General features: G+C 42.5%; 1 protein-coding gene across 3 annotated transcripts in view; it reads right to left on the reverse strand.

Annotated features, from left to right (window-relative positions):
• The window catches only part of ralgapa1 (Ral GTPase activating protein catalytic subunit alpha 1), an 81,101-nt gene that overhangs the window by 34,360 nt on the left and 33,800 nt on the right, over positions 1-12,941 (reverse strand). For all 3 annotated transcript variants that reach the window (XM_086126593.1, XM_086126592.1, XM_086126591.1), the window contains exons 35-42: positions 10,723-10,841; positions 7,980-8,099; positions 7,160-7,781; positions 6,953-7,068; positions 6,027-6,151; positions 3,743-3,814; positions 3,516-3,639; positions 1,773-1,928 (exon numbers count right to left, since the gene is read on the reverse strand). In XM_086126593.1, the coding sequence (XP_085982719.1) occupies positions 1,773-1,928; positions 3,516-3,639; positions 3,743-3,814; positions 6,027-6,151; positions 6,953-7,068; positions 7,160-7,781; positions 7,980-8,099; positions 10,723-10,841 (1,454 nt within the window). The remainder of the gene's footprint in view (positions 1-1,772; positions 1,929-3,515; positions 3,640-3,742; positions 3,815-6,026; positions 6,152-6,952; positions 7,069-7,159; positions 7,782-7,979; positions 8,100-10,722; positions 10,842-12,941) is intronic.

A 12,941-nucleotide genomic window follows, 5' to 3' on the forward strand; every position in this document is an offset into this window, starting at 1 on the left:
AGTTTTACAGGATAAGGTTGAATTATTGCCATCTTTTGTCCCTTTAACACCTACCTGCAAAGGTTAGCATTTCTTGCACCTGTGTTGCAGTTCGTTGTCTTGTATAAACAACAGGTACTTTGGGGAGCAGGGTAATAATATGCCTTGGGTGGTATCAATACTTTTAGGCAATGCCATAATGAGAGGGTTGTGATGAACTTGAACATGACACGTGCCACTGTTTAGATAGCAAATAAATAAATAAACAAAAAGTCACAAGTGAATGCTAAATGAAAACGAACAAAGGCGCGTCTTTCAATATTTAGGTCAGTGGTTCTTAACCTTGTGCGAGGTACCGAACTCAACCAGTTCATATGCACAGTCACCGAACGCTTCATTAGTGAAAAACAAAAATATGACTTTTTAGAAATTAAAGACATAAAAAAAAAAATTTAAAACAGAAAAAAGTCAAGAACATTTCAAGACATAAGTATCAGGTTTTTTTTCAATTTTACGACGTACTATCACCACAGTCACACGTTGGCGACTGAGTGAACTAAATTTTTTTGTGCTTGTCCACGTTAGGGTCACAGTTGAGCTTGAGCCTCTCAAAACTGACTCTGTGTGTGCGTGCGTGTTCATGTGCAAGTCTATGAGTATGTGTGTTTGACAGAGCCATCAGCTGATCAGAGAAATGGATGGCGCTGCACCAGGCAGCGATAATCCAATCAGAAGCCTGCAGCGACACGATAGGCCGACAAGCAGGAAGTTTGATCAGATTAAAGGGACATTATGGCCATGTGCAAGGCGCCCACCGCCTGGGGGTTGACAGGTGTGCACACAAACACACACCATCTCAAACACACTAAACCTGCCTGTTGCGACGCTAATTCAACACCATACACAAATACAGATTTAATTGAAGTGGATTATTGGAGAGTTTGAGATACAATGGAACAAACATGCTTGTGTGCATGTTTGCATGTGACCCACTCGCAATTGGAAAGGAGATGCGTTATACTGGGACAGATCTTTGAACAATTGAATTAAAAAAGGGAGGGATTTAAAAAAAATAAAATAACCCCCACATTTAGGTCACACAGCCCTTTGAATAGTAAACATTAACTTAGTAAGGAGTAACTTAGTCTGTCATTGTCATGGTGGCAGCTGATCTCATTCATCCATAGCATATTCTCTCAAAAGCCTGGGGAATCATTCAAATATTGTTTTTGGGTTATTGTTATTTAGGTCAGCCGTGGTTTGACCTTGGAATCATGGGGTGTATATATTATCTCAAAGGTATCTCCCTCTATCTTGATAGAGAGATAAATAGATAGATATAGATAGATGGATAGCTAGCTCGCTAACTAGCTAGCTCATTCACCTGCCGTTTGAATAAAAGCACCTGTGGATAAAGCCACACTATGGCAAAATTCTTATTTTCTGGACCAAGATTTTACACCTCTGCTCCTGGGAAGGCTCACCACGATTCCATGTTTTCTTCCTGGATAATGGTTCACCCGATGGTTAAATTTCGCCCTCAAGCTTTCGGTATGTTCTTGTAACCATTTCCAGACTGAAAAATGACAATTACTTTCTTTCTCCTCTGTTCATGAATGTCTTGGAATCGGGGCATTTTGCTGCAACTTTTTGAGATCTTTTGGCCGATTTGATTTTGCCAGACCGATTCTATTTAGGTGATGTCTTGATTTCTTGACTGAACAGGTTTGGAGGTAATTTGATTCACTTTCATCCATGTCCTGAATGAAGCGTTTGTGATGAGTGTTGGTTACCTTCTTTGTGAGATTGTGGTCCTGGTCATGGGGCATTCGGGTTGAGACATGATAGATGACCTCTGTTGTAGAGGTGGCGTAATAAGGTGTTGTCTGGCCTGTACTGCGGTTCCTCTGGAGTCCTCCCATGAAACCACAGTGAGTGGTGAGGTCCACCTAAGGAAGAAACATTAGAGCAAGGCACCTACATTGCACAGTCAACTGTAAAATTTGACTGTTAGGTTCATCTAAAGACAGTTTTACTCTGCATGTTCGAATGACTGACCATTTTTGTGCTCAAGTGGCACAATTGTGATATGTGACGTGGCAGCATAAAGAAATAAATACATGAAATTGGATCATCAGTTCGGAATCGGCTTTTGCTCGTGAGTGCAGTGCAAATGCGCTGTTAGGATAAAATTAAACGTGGTCAAAATATGGCACATTAGCCGTGTGCCAATGATGAAATAGGGAATATGTAGGCAATTTCAAAGCCTAACTTCAGATGGTAGGCTGGAGGAAGAAGAGAATAAAGACAGCAACAGTGTCAGCCAATGTCCAAAGGAAATGTGGTTGAAAAATCTGCCAACTGCGATGGGTAGCCGATGAAAGGCACTCCATCCCTAACATTCATTCAGTCGATCCCAAAATGGAAAATTGCAATATGTACAATAATTTAAAAAATAAATTTCTCATGGTTTTCCAAACACCGCAGCAAAACTACAACTCAGGTAAGCGTGACCATATTAGGTTCTTACAATTGAGAGCCAATTCAAGACACTACTATTTGAGGGAAGGGGAAAAAATGGTAATTCTTTAAAAAAAAGGTACAATACAATGGGTTTCTTTAGATCAAGGACAACTAAAATGTCCACACTATACTATGATTAAATGAAAAGAAAATGAAACACTGTATATCAAAAACATAGGTGGGAAGGGGAACTTATGGTAAATATCCCAGTGACTGAATTGTCGTGTGTTACAACACAATTCGCCACATTATCATCATTATCAAATTATTGTGAAGGTTTTGGGCTACAAATGAATGTTTTCATGGGTGGTATTGGACTTAGGATATTTATCAGGAAAATCTGTGTGAAGGGATCATAAATACTTGCTTAAAATCATAAACACAATATGTGACGTGGAAATGATCATGCACAGACTGAGAACTGAGGATGATTTATGGCAAGAAAAATGGATGAAATGGGCACTGATTGTGAGCGAGATAAACTTCAACCACATCGCAGCATTTACGAACTTGATTTGGTAATTTGACAGTTCTATTCTTTTATTGTTGTTGTTTTTTTGGGGGGGGGGGGGGTTATTTGCTTTTGTATGTTGTTATTGAAAAAGGAAAACCAAAAGTTTGGCAAAAAAGATGGCAGAAAAAGTATTAGGTCGAAATGAAACTCCTCAACTCTGTACAACATATTGCCGTGAGACCAAAATGCTAGCAGATGCACAAAAACAGCAAATATGTTCAGTGAATACCCCGGTGTCAGCATCAACACAGACACATATCTGATCCACTTCACTTTAAATGTAGCGTAAACACCGTTTTAGCAAAAGGCACATTTATTACTGATTTGGTGCTGTTACAATTCGTGAAAGTTGGAGGTGTTTTTTTTTTTGTGAAGACTATTAACCCTTTTATGCACCAATAATGATAACCTGTAACTTGATAAGCTGTCCATTGTAGTAACCACTGTCCCTGAAAGGATTAATTATAAATATCAACCCAGAAGGACCACTTTTTCATACCTCCCAACCCAGTCCAGAAACAAAGTCTTCATATGCCTGGCTTCCCGTGGTGTTGGTGAGTATGGAGTGCTTGTCTTCCTGTCCTTCGGCAACATAAAAAACTGCTATTTTATGTGTCTCCCGACTAGAGCATAGCAAAAAGAGAACACACATGTTAAATGGGGAAATAAAAAAAAATGGAAACTAAAGGTGACTGGACAGAAAACAAGAGGTGCAGGTTATCTCACCACTGCCGTGAGTCAAGGTTTTTCAGCTCTCTCAATAGTTTCTCATTCTTCCGCAACAAATGAAAGTTACTCCTGAGGAAAAGGAAAGAAGTAACAAAAATAAATAAATCATTTGTGGTGTTGGCTGTGTATCACATGCTTAAAACCAAACGGTGGTGTGCGGTAGAGTTCCGTGCATCATTTACAGAAATGCCTAAATCTGTTGGACAATCAGACCGCGACGTTAGCCTGCGCTCTTGCACCAGGTTGGAAGAGGTGAGATGAATACTTTGAAAAATCCACAATGCGCTGAAACCGCGATAAGTGAACCCCCAAGTAGCGAGGGATCACTGTAAAGAGTAAGATAAGCCGAAACTGACAAATATACATGACATTACATGAAGTCAGACTCCTGCGGAAGTGAAACGCCCTAAAAACTGCAAACCAAATAAGCGCGTACACAAAGGTTTAGAAAAAACAACAACAAATTGTAGATGAAATGCTTCAGTAGATTTAAGTCCACAGTACCTGATAAAGAAAAGTTCATTTCAAATATAAAACAGTTCTGACATCTTAGGTTGAGTTCCCATTTGAAAGTTACACTGCAAAAACATGGTGAAATTTGAATCATTAGCTGTTAGTTTATTCAATTGCAGTGAGAGATGATTACAGTCACTTTGAAATTGAACCAGCATGTCTTGGGTTGAAAAACCTATTTAAGCGACGACACCAGACAACCATGCCGCACACAAAATTGTTGGGTGCTATTACATAATACTATCAATAGCAACAACTCCTCTTAGGAGGAGAAGTTCTTAGCCAACTTGTGGCATCTCAACTTCCAGGATCGAAATATACAAAGACGGTGACTATATTTTCATTCAAGACAAAAGCCTTTTTATGTAACCTGATAGATCCAGGGATCGTTTAAAATGTCCTGCGAGGACCAGCCACCAATTTCAGCAGCACTGATCTCAAACCAGGACTGAAGTAGATGACGCTTGAAATGGACTCATAATGACCCATCATTCATTTTTCTTCTAGCGGGAGTGAGGAAAGGGAAACACAAGAGATAGCGAGAAAGCAAAGAGGCAGCAATTTGCTCTTTATTAAAATGATATGTGGTAATGGCCCCATTCTCTGCTCTCAAAGACTCCATTTACACTTTGGATTATTGAGAAAAACATAAAAAGAGGCACGGCTCTGAAGAGAGAGGGAAGACTGTCAGTATCTCACGATCAGCTTGGAATATCATATATATGAATACATAGTAAGAGATGAAGGGGAAACATAACAGGCAGGCTCTACTTACACAATTGCTTGTTGGAACCAACTGGATGTGCAGTTTTTAAAGCTTCTCACTTATTTTGGCTCAATCTCTTTCTTTTGATACATTTCCATGTGCTTTATGCAGCCTGTTTTCAGGTTTGCTTTTCACCCTCGCTATTCTCATCCTCAAGCACCACCTTTTATTCCAGCTCCAGATGGGTTGATTTTGATCAATGGCCTCCTAGGCTCATTACAACACTCCTGCACACACACCTACGCACACGCGCTTGCACGCACGCACACACTGTGCATTAAGAAGTCTATTGTGCTGGCTGAATGCAGACTGTGTAATTCTCTGGATAAAAAGCAATGAGCATCCATTAGTGAGCCAGACACATTTATACTGACACTTTCACGTTGTGTTGTAAAGCCCGGAGTCACTGAGAAGAAAATTTGATAGGTTATTTGAATGGGTGGGAAAAAAATCATGGTGTCCAATTAGCACAGGACTCGGTTTTGAATTTCAATTTTTGGCCTCATGTAAATTAAGCAAGGATAGGTTGAGGTCAGGAGAAACTAAACCAAGCTTTTTCTCGAAACAGCCCAATACTAGAAAGTAAATGAGAGAAAACTATGTTCAAAGGCAGTGAATGTGAAAAAGTTTGACAGTACATAAATTGTATTTAGCGTTGGGACGATGCAAAAACTGGAAACTGGCAATAACCATTTAGGGCAGCTCTTCGCATCCGCATATGAAGGAACCTCTGCAGTCGAACACCTTTGAGTTTGGACAACTATCAATCGTGCCAATATTTTGGGGAAGAAAATGTCAATGAAGTCAAACAAAACAGAATTTAAATAGTTGTCACTCTAGCCTAGACCAACTACTTCAGTGCACCTCCCAAGAGCTCACTCACATCAACTCGGTTCAGAGAGCGCCAAAAAGATACACTCTCATTTAATTTCCTTAATTGTTTACTTGCAGCTAAAGTCCATTTCAACAAAGAGCCCTGTAAGTGGCTTTCAAGGATCTCACCTTTTCTCCCAGGAATTGAGTCCCAGTATGTTGATTAATAGCCTGCAGTAGTAGAAAGCTGACTGAGGTGTCTGAGTCTCTGGTTCACTCTGTTCCACTGCTCTCATGTTTAACTCCTCACCTCTCTGAAAGAGACAAAATTCCAGTTGACGAGAAAATGATATGGAGAAGAGCCTGTCTTCATGTTCCAATGAACTCTGCCTAACAACAAGAGGTCATGAAAATGTGGTTCGTGAACACCAAAAATAAAATGGTCTGGGCAATTGTGTGAAATCAAAATTGCTACATCTATTGGTATGGGATACAAATAATACAAAAAATAGCTCGTTATTTCTACAGCACTGTCACAACAGCTGCAGCTGTAACAAATTGCTCGACAGAAGAATCTTTTTTATGTTCTAAAATGTTGCTACTACTAATAGCAAATGACACAGCTGTTGAAAGAGTTTGTAATCTAAAAAAAAAAGAACGTTCAACATGATCCCCCACCACATCGAGAGGAAGGAGATGAGGTGGCTCGGGCATCTGGTTTTTGCGCCTCCCTGGTGAGGTGTCCTGAGCATGTCCCAGAGGGCGGAGGCCCCCCGGGACAACTTCCACTAGAATACGCTTGAGAAACTATGTTTGGCCCGGGAGCACCTCGGGATTCCCCAGAAGGAGCTGGACGAAGTGGCTAGGGAGTTCTGGGTTTCCCTACTCTACTGCTGCCTCAATGACCCAGCACAAGATAAGCAGTAGAAATTGGTGGATGGACATGTGACAGTTTAAAAAAAAAAGTGTGTGTGTGTGTGTGTGTGTGTGTGTGTGTATATATATAAAATTATTATTATTATTATCAGAGTTTGTTAAAGCACATTCCATAAAATGATAACTAATCAGCCAACCATAAGAAATCGAGCTTTTCATGAATTGTGACAATGACGCACATGAAGGACAAACTCTCGCTCAGCAGCACTTTGCTTCAAGATGGCATTGATCACATCATTCTCCTGCTTCTCTGAAACGCAAGCTGGTGGTGGGACTGGGATATTGAGTGGTATTCCTGTGAGGACAATTCGTAAAGATTAGCTGTGCATTTCAACGTGTGTTTGTATGCGTTGCCCGAAGTTTACGAAATGTGTGTTTTTGTGTACCTGCTCTCTGTAGACACTCAGGACTTGAGTATCCGAGGTACTGCAGCATTTCATCCAGAGAATCATCACCATCCCTCAGCGTATCCCATGCTGGAACCACCTCCCGACATACCCGTTTGGCCAGTGGTGGAGTGAGAAGCTGCTCAAAGCCCACTTCCGCCTTGTGCGCCTTCCCACCTATGTCATGTTCCTTATTCCCTTCCATCTGCTTTTCCACTTCCTCTCCCCCAACTTGTTGTAGTCGCACAATTTCTTCTTCAGCAACATTGCTCCCCTCTCTGTCTTCATCCATCTCTCCCTCTAGCTCGGGACTTTGACCATCTATCGCACTTCCTCCCTCCTCTGACTCTTCATTCTGGTTTACTTGACTGCCTTCTTTGCGCTCCTCTGTGATCTTTTTGGTTGGGGTGTGTAGATGGAGATTCACACTCAGAGGGGACTGTGTGTGTGTCAGTAATGTGTGCGCAGGACTGCTTGGGGAGCATGGTGGAGGCCCGTAAAGGACAGCAGAGTCCCAGGAGTGCTTTCCGGCGACATCCCGAATAATAACACGCACACAAGCAGGGGCAGAGGACAAACCAGCTGTCATTCCACCTCCTGGTACACCAGACTCTGACCGAATCTGGGAAATACAGAAGTAACACTAAATACAAAGTAGAAAATAAATGCTTGGGAACATTGTACTATTTTCCTTACTGCCCTTTATTGCACTTGCATTGAGCTATGAGACACCTCACAGAGCACCTCTACGGCCCAATTAAATTTCTGAGGAGTGCTTGGGAGTACATTTGGCATCTTAATGTTAAGCAAACAAAGTGACCTGGAGCACGGAGAGCAGTGTAGATTCATTTAACGACAAGAACTGTAGATTTGGTGAGTGGAAGAGTTCAGGTCCAAGATCTGCACTCTCACAGTATGGGTTGTCCTGGTTCTCGCACACCTAGAAATGAACAATAAAAACAGTATGTCACAAAACAGGCCCCCCTCCCCCCTCCCCCAATCCCCACTCCAAAACACCCCAAATAATTAATAAATGTAATCTACATCCATCCAATCAGCCATCCATCCATCTGCTGTACCGCTTATTTTTTCTCGGGTGACAGGTGCACCGGAGTCTATCCCAGCAGACTTTGGGTGCCCTACTAACGCAGTTTAAGTAAAGTGGTAACACAACTTAATCGCCTAGCACAAGGAATCGCAATATTGCCTTAAATATGTCTGTTCCATATGAACCGTCAGGGCCAAAGGTTTTGAGAATTGGTTTTCACAAGGTTTGTCGCTTCATCTTTTTGTAAGATGCTACACTGTGCTCAACTGAAATATAATTCCAAGCATTTAATGAGTGTGAAAGGACTATGTAGACCATATGTTTCTGCAAAGAGTCAATATTTGCGGTGCTGACCTTTCTTTTTCAAGAATTCTCCAATTCATCCTGGCATGCTGTCAATTAATTTCTGGGCCACATACTGACTGTTGGCAGCTCATTATTGCAGAATCGATGCTTGGGAGTTTGCCCGACTTTGTAAGTTTCTGTTTGTTCACCTGCCTGTTGAGGTTTGCATGTTGATGTCATGAGCTACATTGTTATCACTTTTGCCTTGTGGCAAGGTGCTCCATCATGTTGGGAAAGGTATTGTTCTCCCCACAATCCAAGAACCATTTGGTGACGAAGTTGCTCTTGGAGGATGTTTTGGTACCATTCTGTATTCATAGTTGTGTTCTTTGTCAAAATTGTGACTGAACCCAGTCCTGGATCTGAGATGCAACCCGATAAATGGATGGTCTTAGGATGCTTTACTATTGTCATGCCACAGGACCGATGGTAGTGCTCACCTTTTCTTATCCTACAAAATGACTTTACCACGGTCCTCAGCAGTCCAATCCTTATACCATATGCAGAATATCAGTCTGTCCCTAATGGGTTTTTTTCCTGGAAAGAAGTGGCTTCTTTCTTCTTGACATCAGGACATACTCCAAAATTCTTTGCCTCACTGTGGTTGTTGATGCATTCATACCTCCTGCTGCAATTCCTGACTAAGTCCTCCACTTATGGTGATCTGATCTCACAGTTGAATCAACTTTAGGAGACAGCCCTAGTGTTTTATGGAGTTTCTTGGGCCTTCTTCACAGAAATTGAACCTCTTTCCTTGTAGTTCAATTTGCTCATTTTCATGACAAAGAGGAACTTATTGACATCTTAGAGGGAATTTATTGACATCCGTGCAGCTCTCTCACTCTTTTTTCTCATGTAGAGTTGTAGAGGTGAGTCGAGGCCACCTCTGCAAAATATTTTTAGCTTGGAAGCACATACCTTGGGTCAAAAGTGTCAATAAATCCCTACTTTTGCAATGTATCCATGTGCTCAGTCCGATTTGCCTTCTACTGGGCTCCTTTCTTGTCGTCCGCAAAATATAGCAATGAAATAGCAGTACTAACTGTGCTTTTGTCAAATAGTTCCCCTGTTTGCAGCCATATTGTTTAGAGGTGAAGATCGGGCCGCCCGAGCCCGTGGGCCTAAAATGTCAATCATTGCTTCGGGTTCGGGTCGGGCCTAAAATGTCAATCATTGCTTCGGGTTTGGGTCCCGCGGGCTTCTATCTCGCTGACTTTTTTTTTTTTGTTTCGAGGCCGTGAATAGTTTTGGCCACGAGAGACCGTGGTTTGCAAAAAAAAAACAGAAGTGCCGTCAACACAACACGTACTGTACTAAACTCTCGCAATGACAATTCAAAGAACTCCTTCATGTCTCTATGATCCAGCCGTCATTGTTCTTCTTTGTCTCGCTGCTTCTCTCTCTTCAAGTGCTGCGCTCGATTCTTAAGGACATACTGCTGCTGTGGTGAATGGCCCAATTTTCAACACGTCAAAATGAGGGACGGCCTTAAATTTTCCCCGTACACTCTTAAAAAAAAATCCGTCAACGATGGAAAATTGGCGGTTAATGTAACCTCTTCAGAAACAGAAATATAAAAGATGTGAATGTTTATCCAGTCGTGTTTAACTTAGATTTCGTTACAAAAGACAGGCTTTGTGATCAGAGATCACCCCTCCTCCTCCAGAGTCCTCACAAATAAAATATGAAATCTTGGGTTTGTTTCGGACTCGAGCCTGCAAATCAAGTTAAGTGTTCGGGCTCGGGCTGGGTCGGGCTTAAATACCCTCGGGCCAGGTCGGGTCGGGCTCGATTTTTTGGGACTGATCTTAGCTCTAATATTGTTAGTGCAAGCAGTGCACAGCAGCTTGGGACAATGTTTGAACTACATAAGTCCATCCATCCATCCATTTTCCGATTCGCTTTATCCTCACAAGGGTTGCAGGGGGTGCTGGAGCCTATCCCAGCCGTCTTCGGGCAGTAGGCGGGGGACACTCTGAACCGGTTGCCAGCCAATCGCAGGGCACACAGAGACGAATACCACCCGCACTCACACCAGTCACCCCAAAAAAATTCTGTTGACAAATACTCTAATTCGAGAAAACTGATTAATTTTGGGGGGAATCATCACCACTGCTTTCTCATTGTGGAAAATAATGTCAGGATCGAAACCCTAGCTGATTGACTGTACCTGGCTGGAGAGAGTAGCGGGCCCTCCAGACATTGGGTAATGCCCCAGATGGTTGACAAGGTGGGTGATAACAGTCCTGGCTGCAATGGAAACCAGACCCTGTTGAATACGACTACGGACTACAGAGAGAGGACAAAAAAAAAAAAAGTTAGACCTTAAGGATCAGACCTGTGCGGGAGAGATTCGAATATGCAAAACAACAACATACTTAGTTGGACAAGTTATCAACATCGTTTTTTTTTTTTGCTTTTTTCTGCCAGCATGTCGTGCTTTATAAAATTCATAATACATAATCCACAAAAATAAACGTTGTTTTGTGTAAGTAATAACAAGACCAAAACGAAGTAAGGGGTACTGATGCACAATGGATCGATACATAGTCTGCTCCATGCTGTGAAGAAGCCTATGCCATCACACAGTGTGCTTCCAGAGTATCTTACCTAATAAACATCATTAGAAAGTCACGCACACACACACACACACACACGCACACAGAATGTTGCACATTGACATTCACACAGGGTTCTATTTCATCCCTGCTGACCACCAGAGGTGGTGCTGAAAAGACTGAATCTTCCCTTCGCACATGCACAGCTCGAGAATGCGTACACAAAATGTCACCTGTGACCCCTGGGCACCCAGAAGTTTACATTAGAATCAGATTTATTGGCCAAGTATGCAAGAAACACTCAAGGAATTTACTTCCCAGTTACAACCCGTTCAGAGGAACATAAACAAGACAGCAATAACCAACATGGGTGAGACAGAACAAGAAGTCTGGCGGGTTGCTTTTAAACACCCCGTTATCTTAGATGTGAAAGAAAAATAATCGGAAAGAGGGGGGAGAAAAACAAGACTCCAACCACTCTCCTTCATGGGAGGATGGTTTGAAGCAGAGGGAAAAAAAATGTCAGCCCATGTCGAGTACATTTAAAAACAGTAAAACAATTCTCAAGACTTAACATGAAATGAACAGGGTGGTAAAGGGAAGGGAGAAAGCTGGGGGGAGTGTCACAATCTTTGAAACGAGCTGCACACAGTGGGTGTGCTCAATCTCTCCAGTTGTGACGTGGGAGGGAGCAATTAAGACTTTCACATTGCGCCTGCAGCAGCAAGGCCAAGACCTTAACTCATTCACTCCCAAAGACGTTTTTTAACGTCTTTTCAGACTTGGTCTAGAATTGGCTGGTACTGAATGAGTTAACAGTCACAGGCTCTCGGGTGAGTAGAGGGAAGAAGCTTGCGTCCGTGTGTGTTTCCATCCAGGGGAAAGTCCAGACAACAATTGTTTTGGGAAAAGGCCGTCTACAATTTCAATCAGCCTTAATGTATTTCAGCATGTGACTCTGCGTGCCATCAATATGCCAAATTCTTGATCAATCAGTCAATCAATTTGACAGGTCCATTTTGCGAAGCGACTCCAACATCACATCCACTTTGTGGTTGAGTTCGATCAATGCACGAATGAGTCTGAGTGTTGATCACCCGCACCACACCTTCATGTAGGCCACCAGATTGTCCCCTTCGAATGAAGCTGCCCCCGCTGGTTGAATTTTGCGATCGGTCAGGAAACACGAAATAGCAGAATACCTGTTATCAAAAGGCCAACAATGTAGATGTCTTCCGCATCCTCTACGGACAATAACGCCAAGCAAACCATTCTCTGTCTGTCAGGGATCTAGGGTGTACCCAGCAGCAAATGTCCCAGAGTGGCAAGAAGGCTCCCCACCGCCTGCTCTTTTTGTCGAAAGAATTGTATCAATAGTGCTGAGAGTCCAGCTAACTAATTCCATTGTTTGTGTTTTCGGAAGAAAAAAAACTACGGTGGCTATATCAAAACAGAAGCCGTTCTCGGCTCAGAGCTTGTCAAGCAAGACGCTGGATAACTCCATGCAGGCTATCTTGCACAGAAGCTGAGAGCATCTGCTGTTGAACATGCCACAGCAAACCCGTAGGCTCAAGAGAGCACCTGCTTCCGACACAGACAGGACTCATCTGCCTTCGTTTTTTTTTTCTTCCTGTGTCGAAAGACTGAAGGGACTACAAACTTGCGCGAGAGATACTGCAGCTCCCTCCCAGCTTTTGATGGATGTTTGAGCTCTGGCACAATTTCTAGGTTCAACAACGTGAATGCCCCATTCCCCCACTAGTGGGTCCGGTCTTGGGATCTTCAGAGGCTTCTCAGAAAGGTATGTCTCTGGGATTCCTCGCAACTACGC

The sequence above is a fragment of the Hippocampus guttulatus genome, chromosome 13, assembly GCF_054856545.1.
Source record: "Hippocampus guttulatus isolate MCC_2025c chromosome 13, RoL_Hgut_1.0, whole genome shotgun sequence".
NCBI classification, from domain to species: Eukaryota; Metazoa; Chordata; class Actinopteri; order Syngnathiformes; family Syngnathidae; genus Hippocampus; species Hippocampus guttulatus.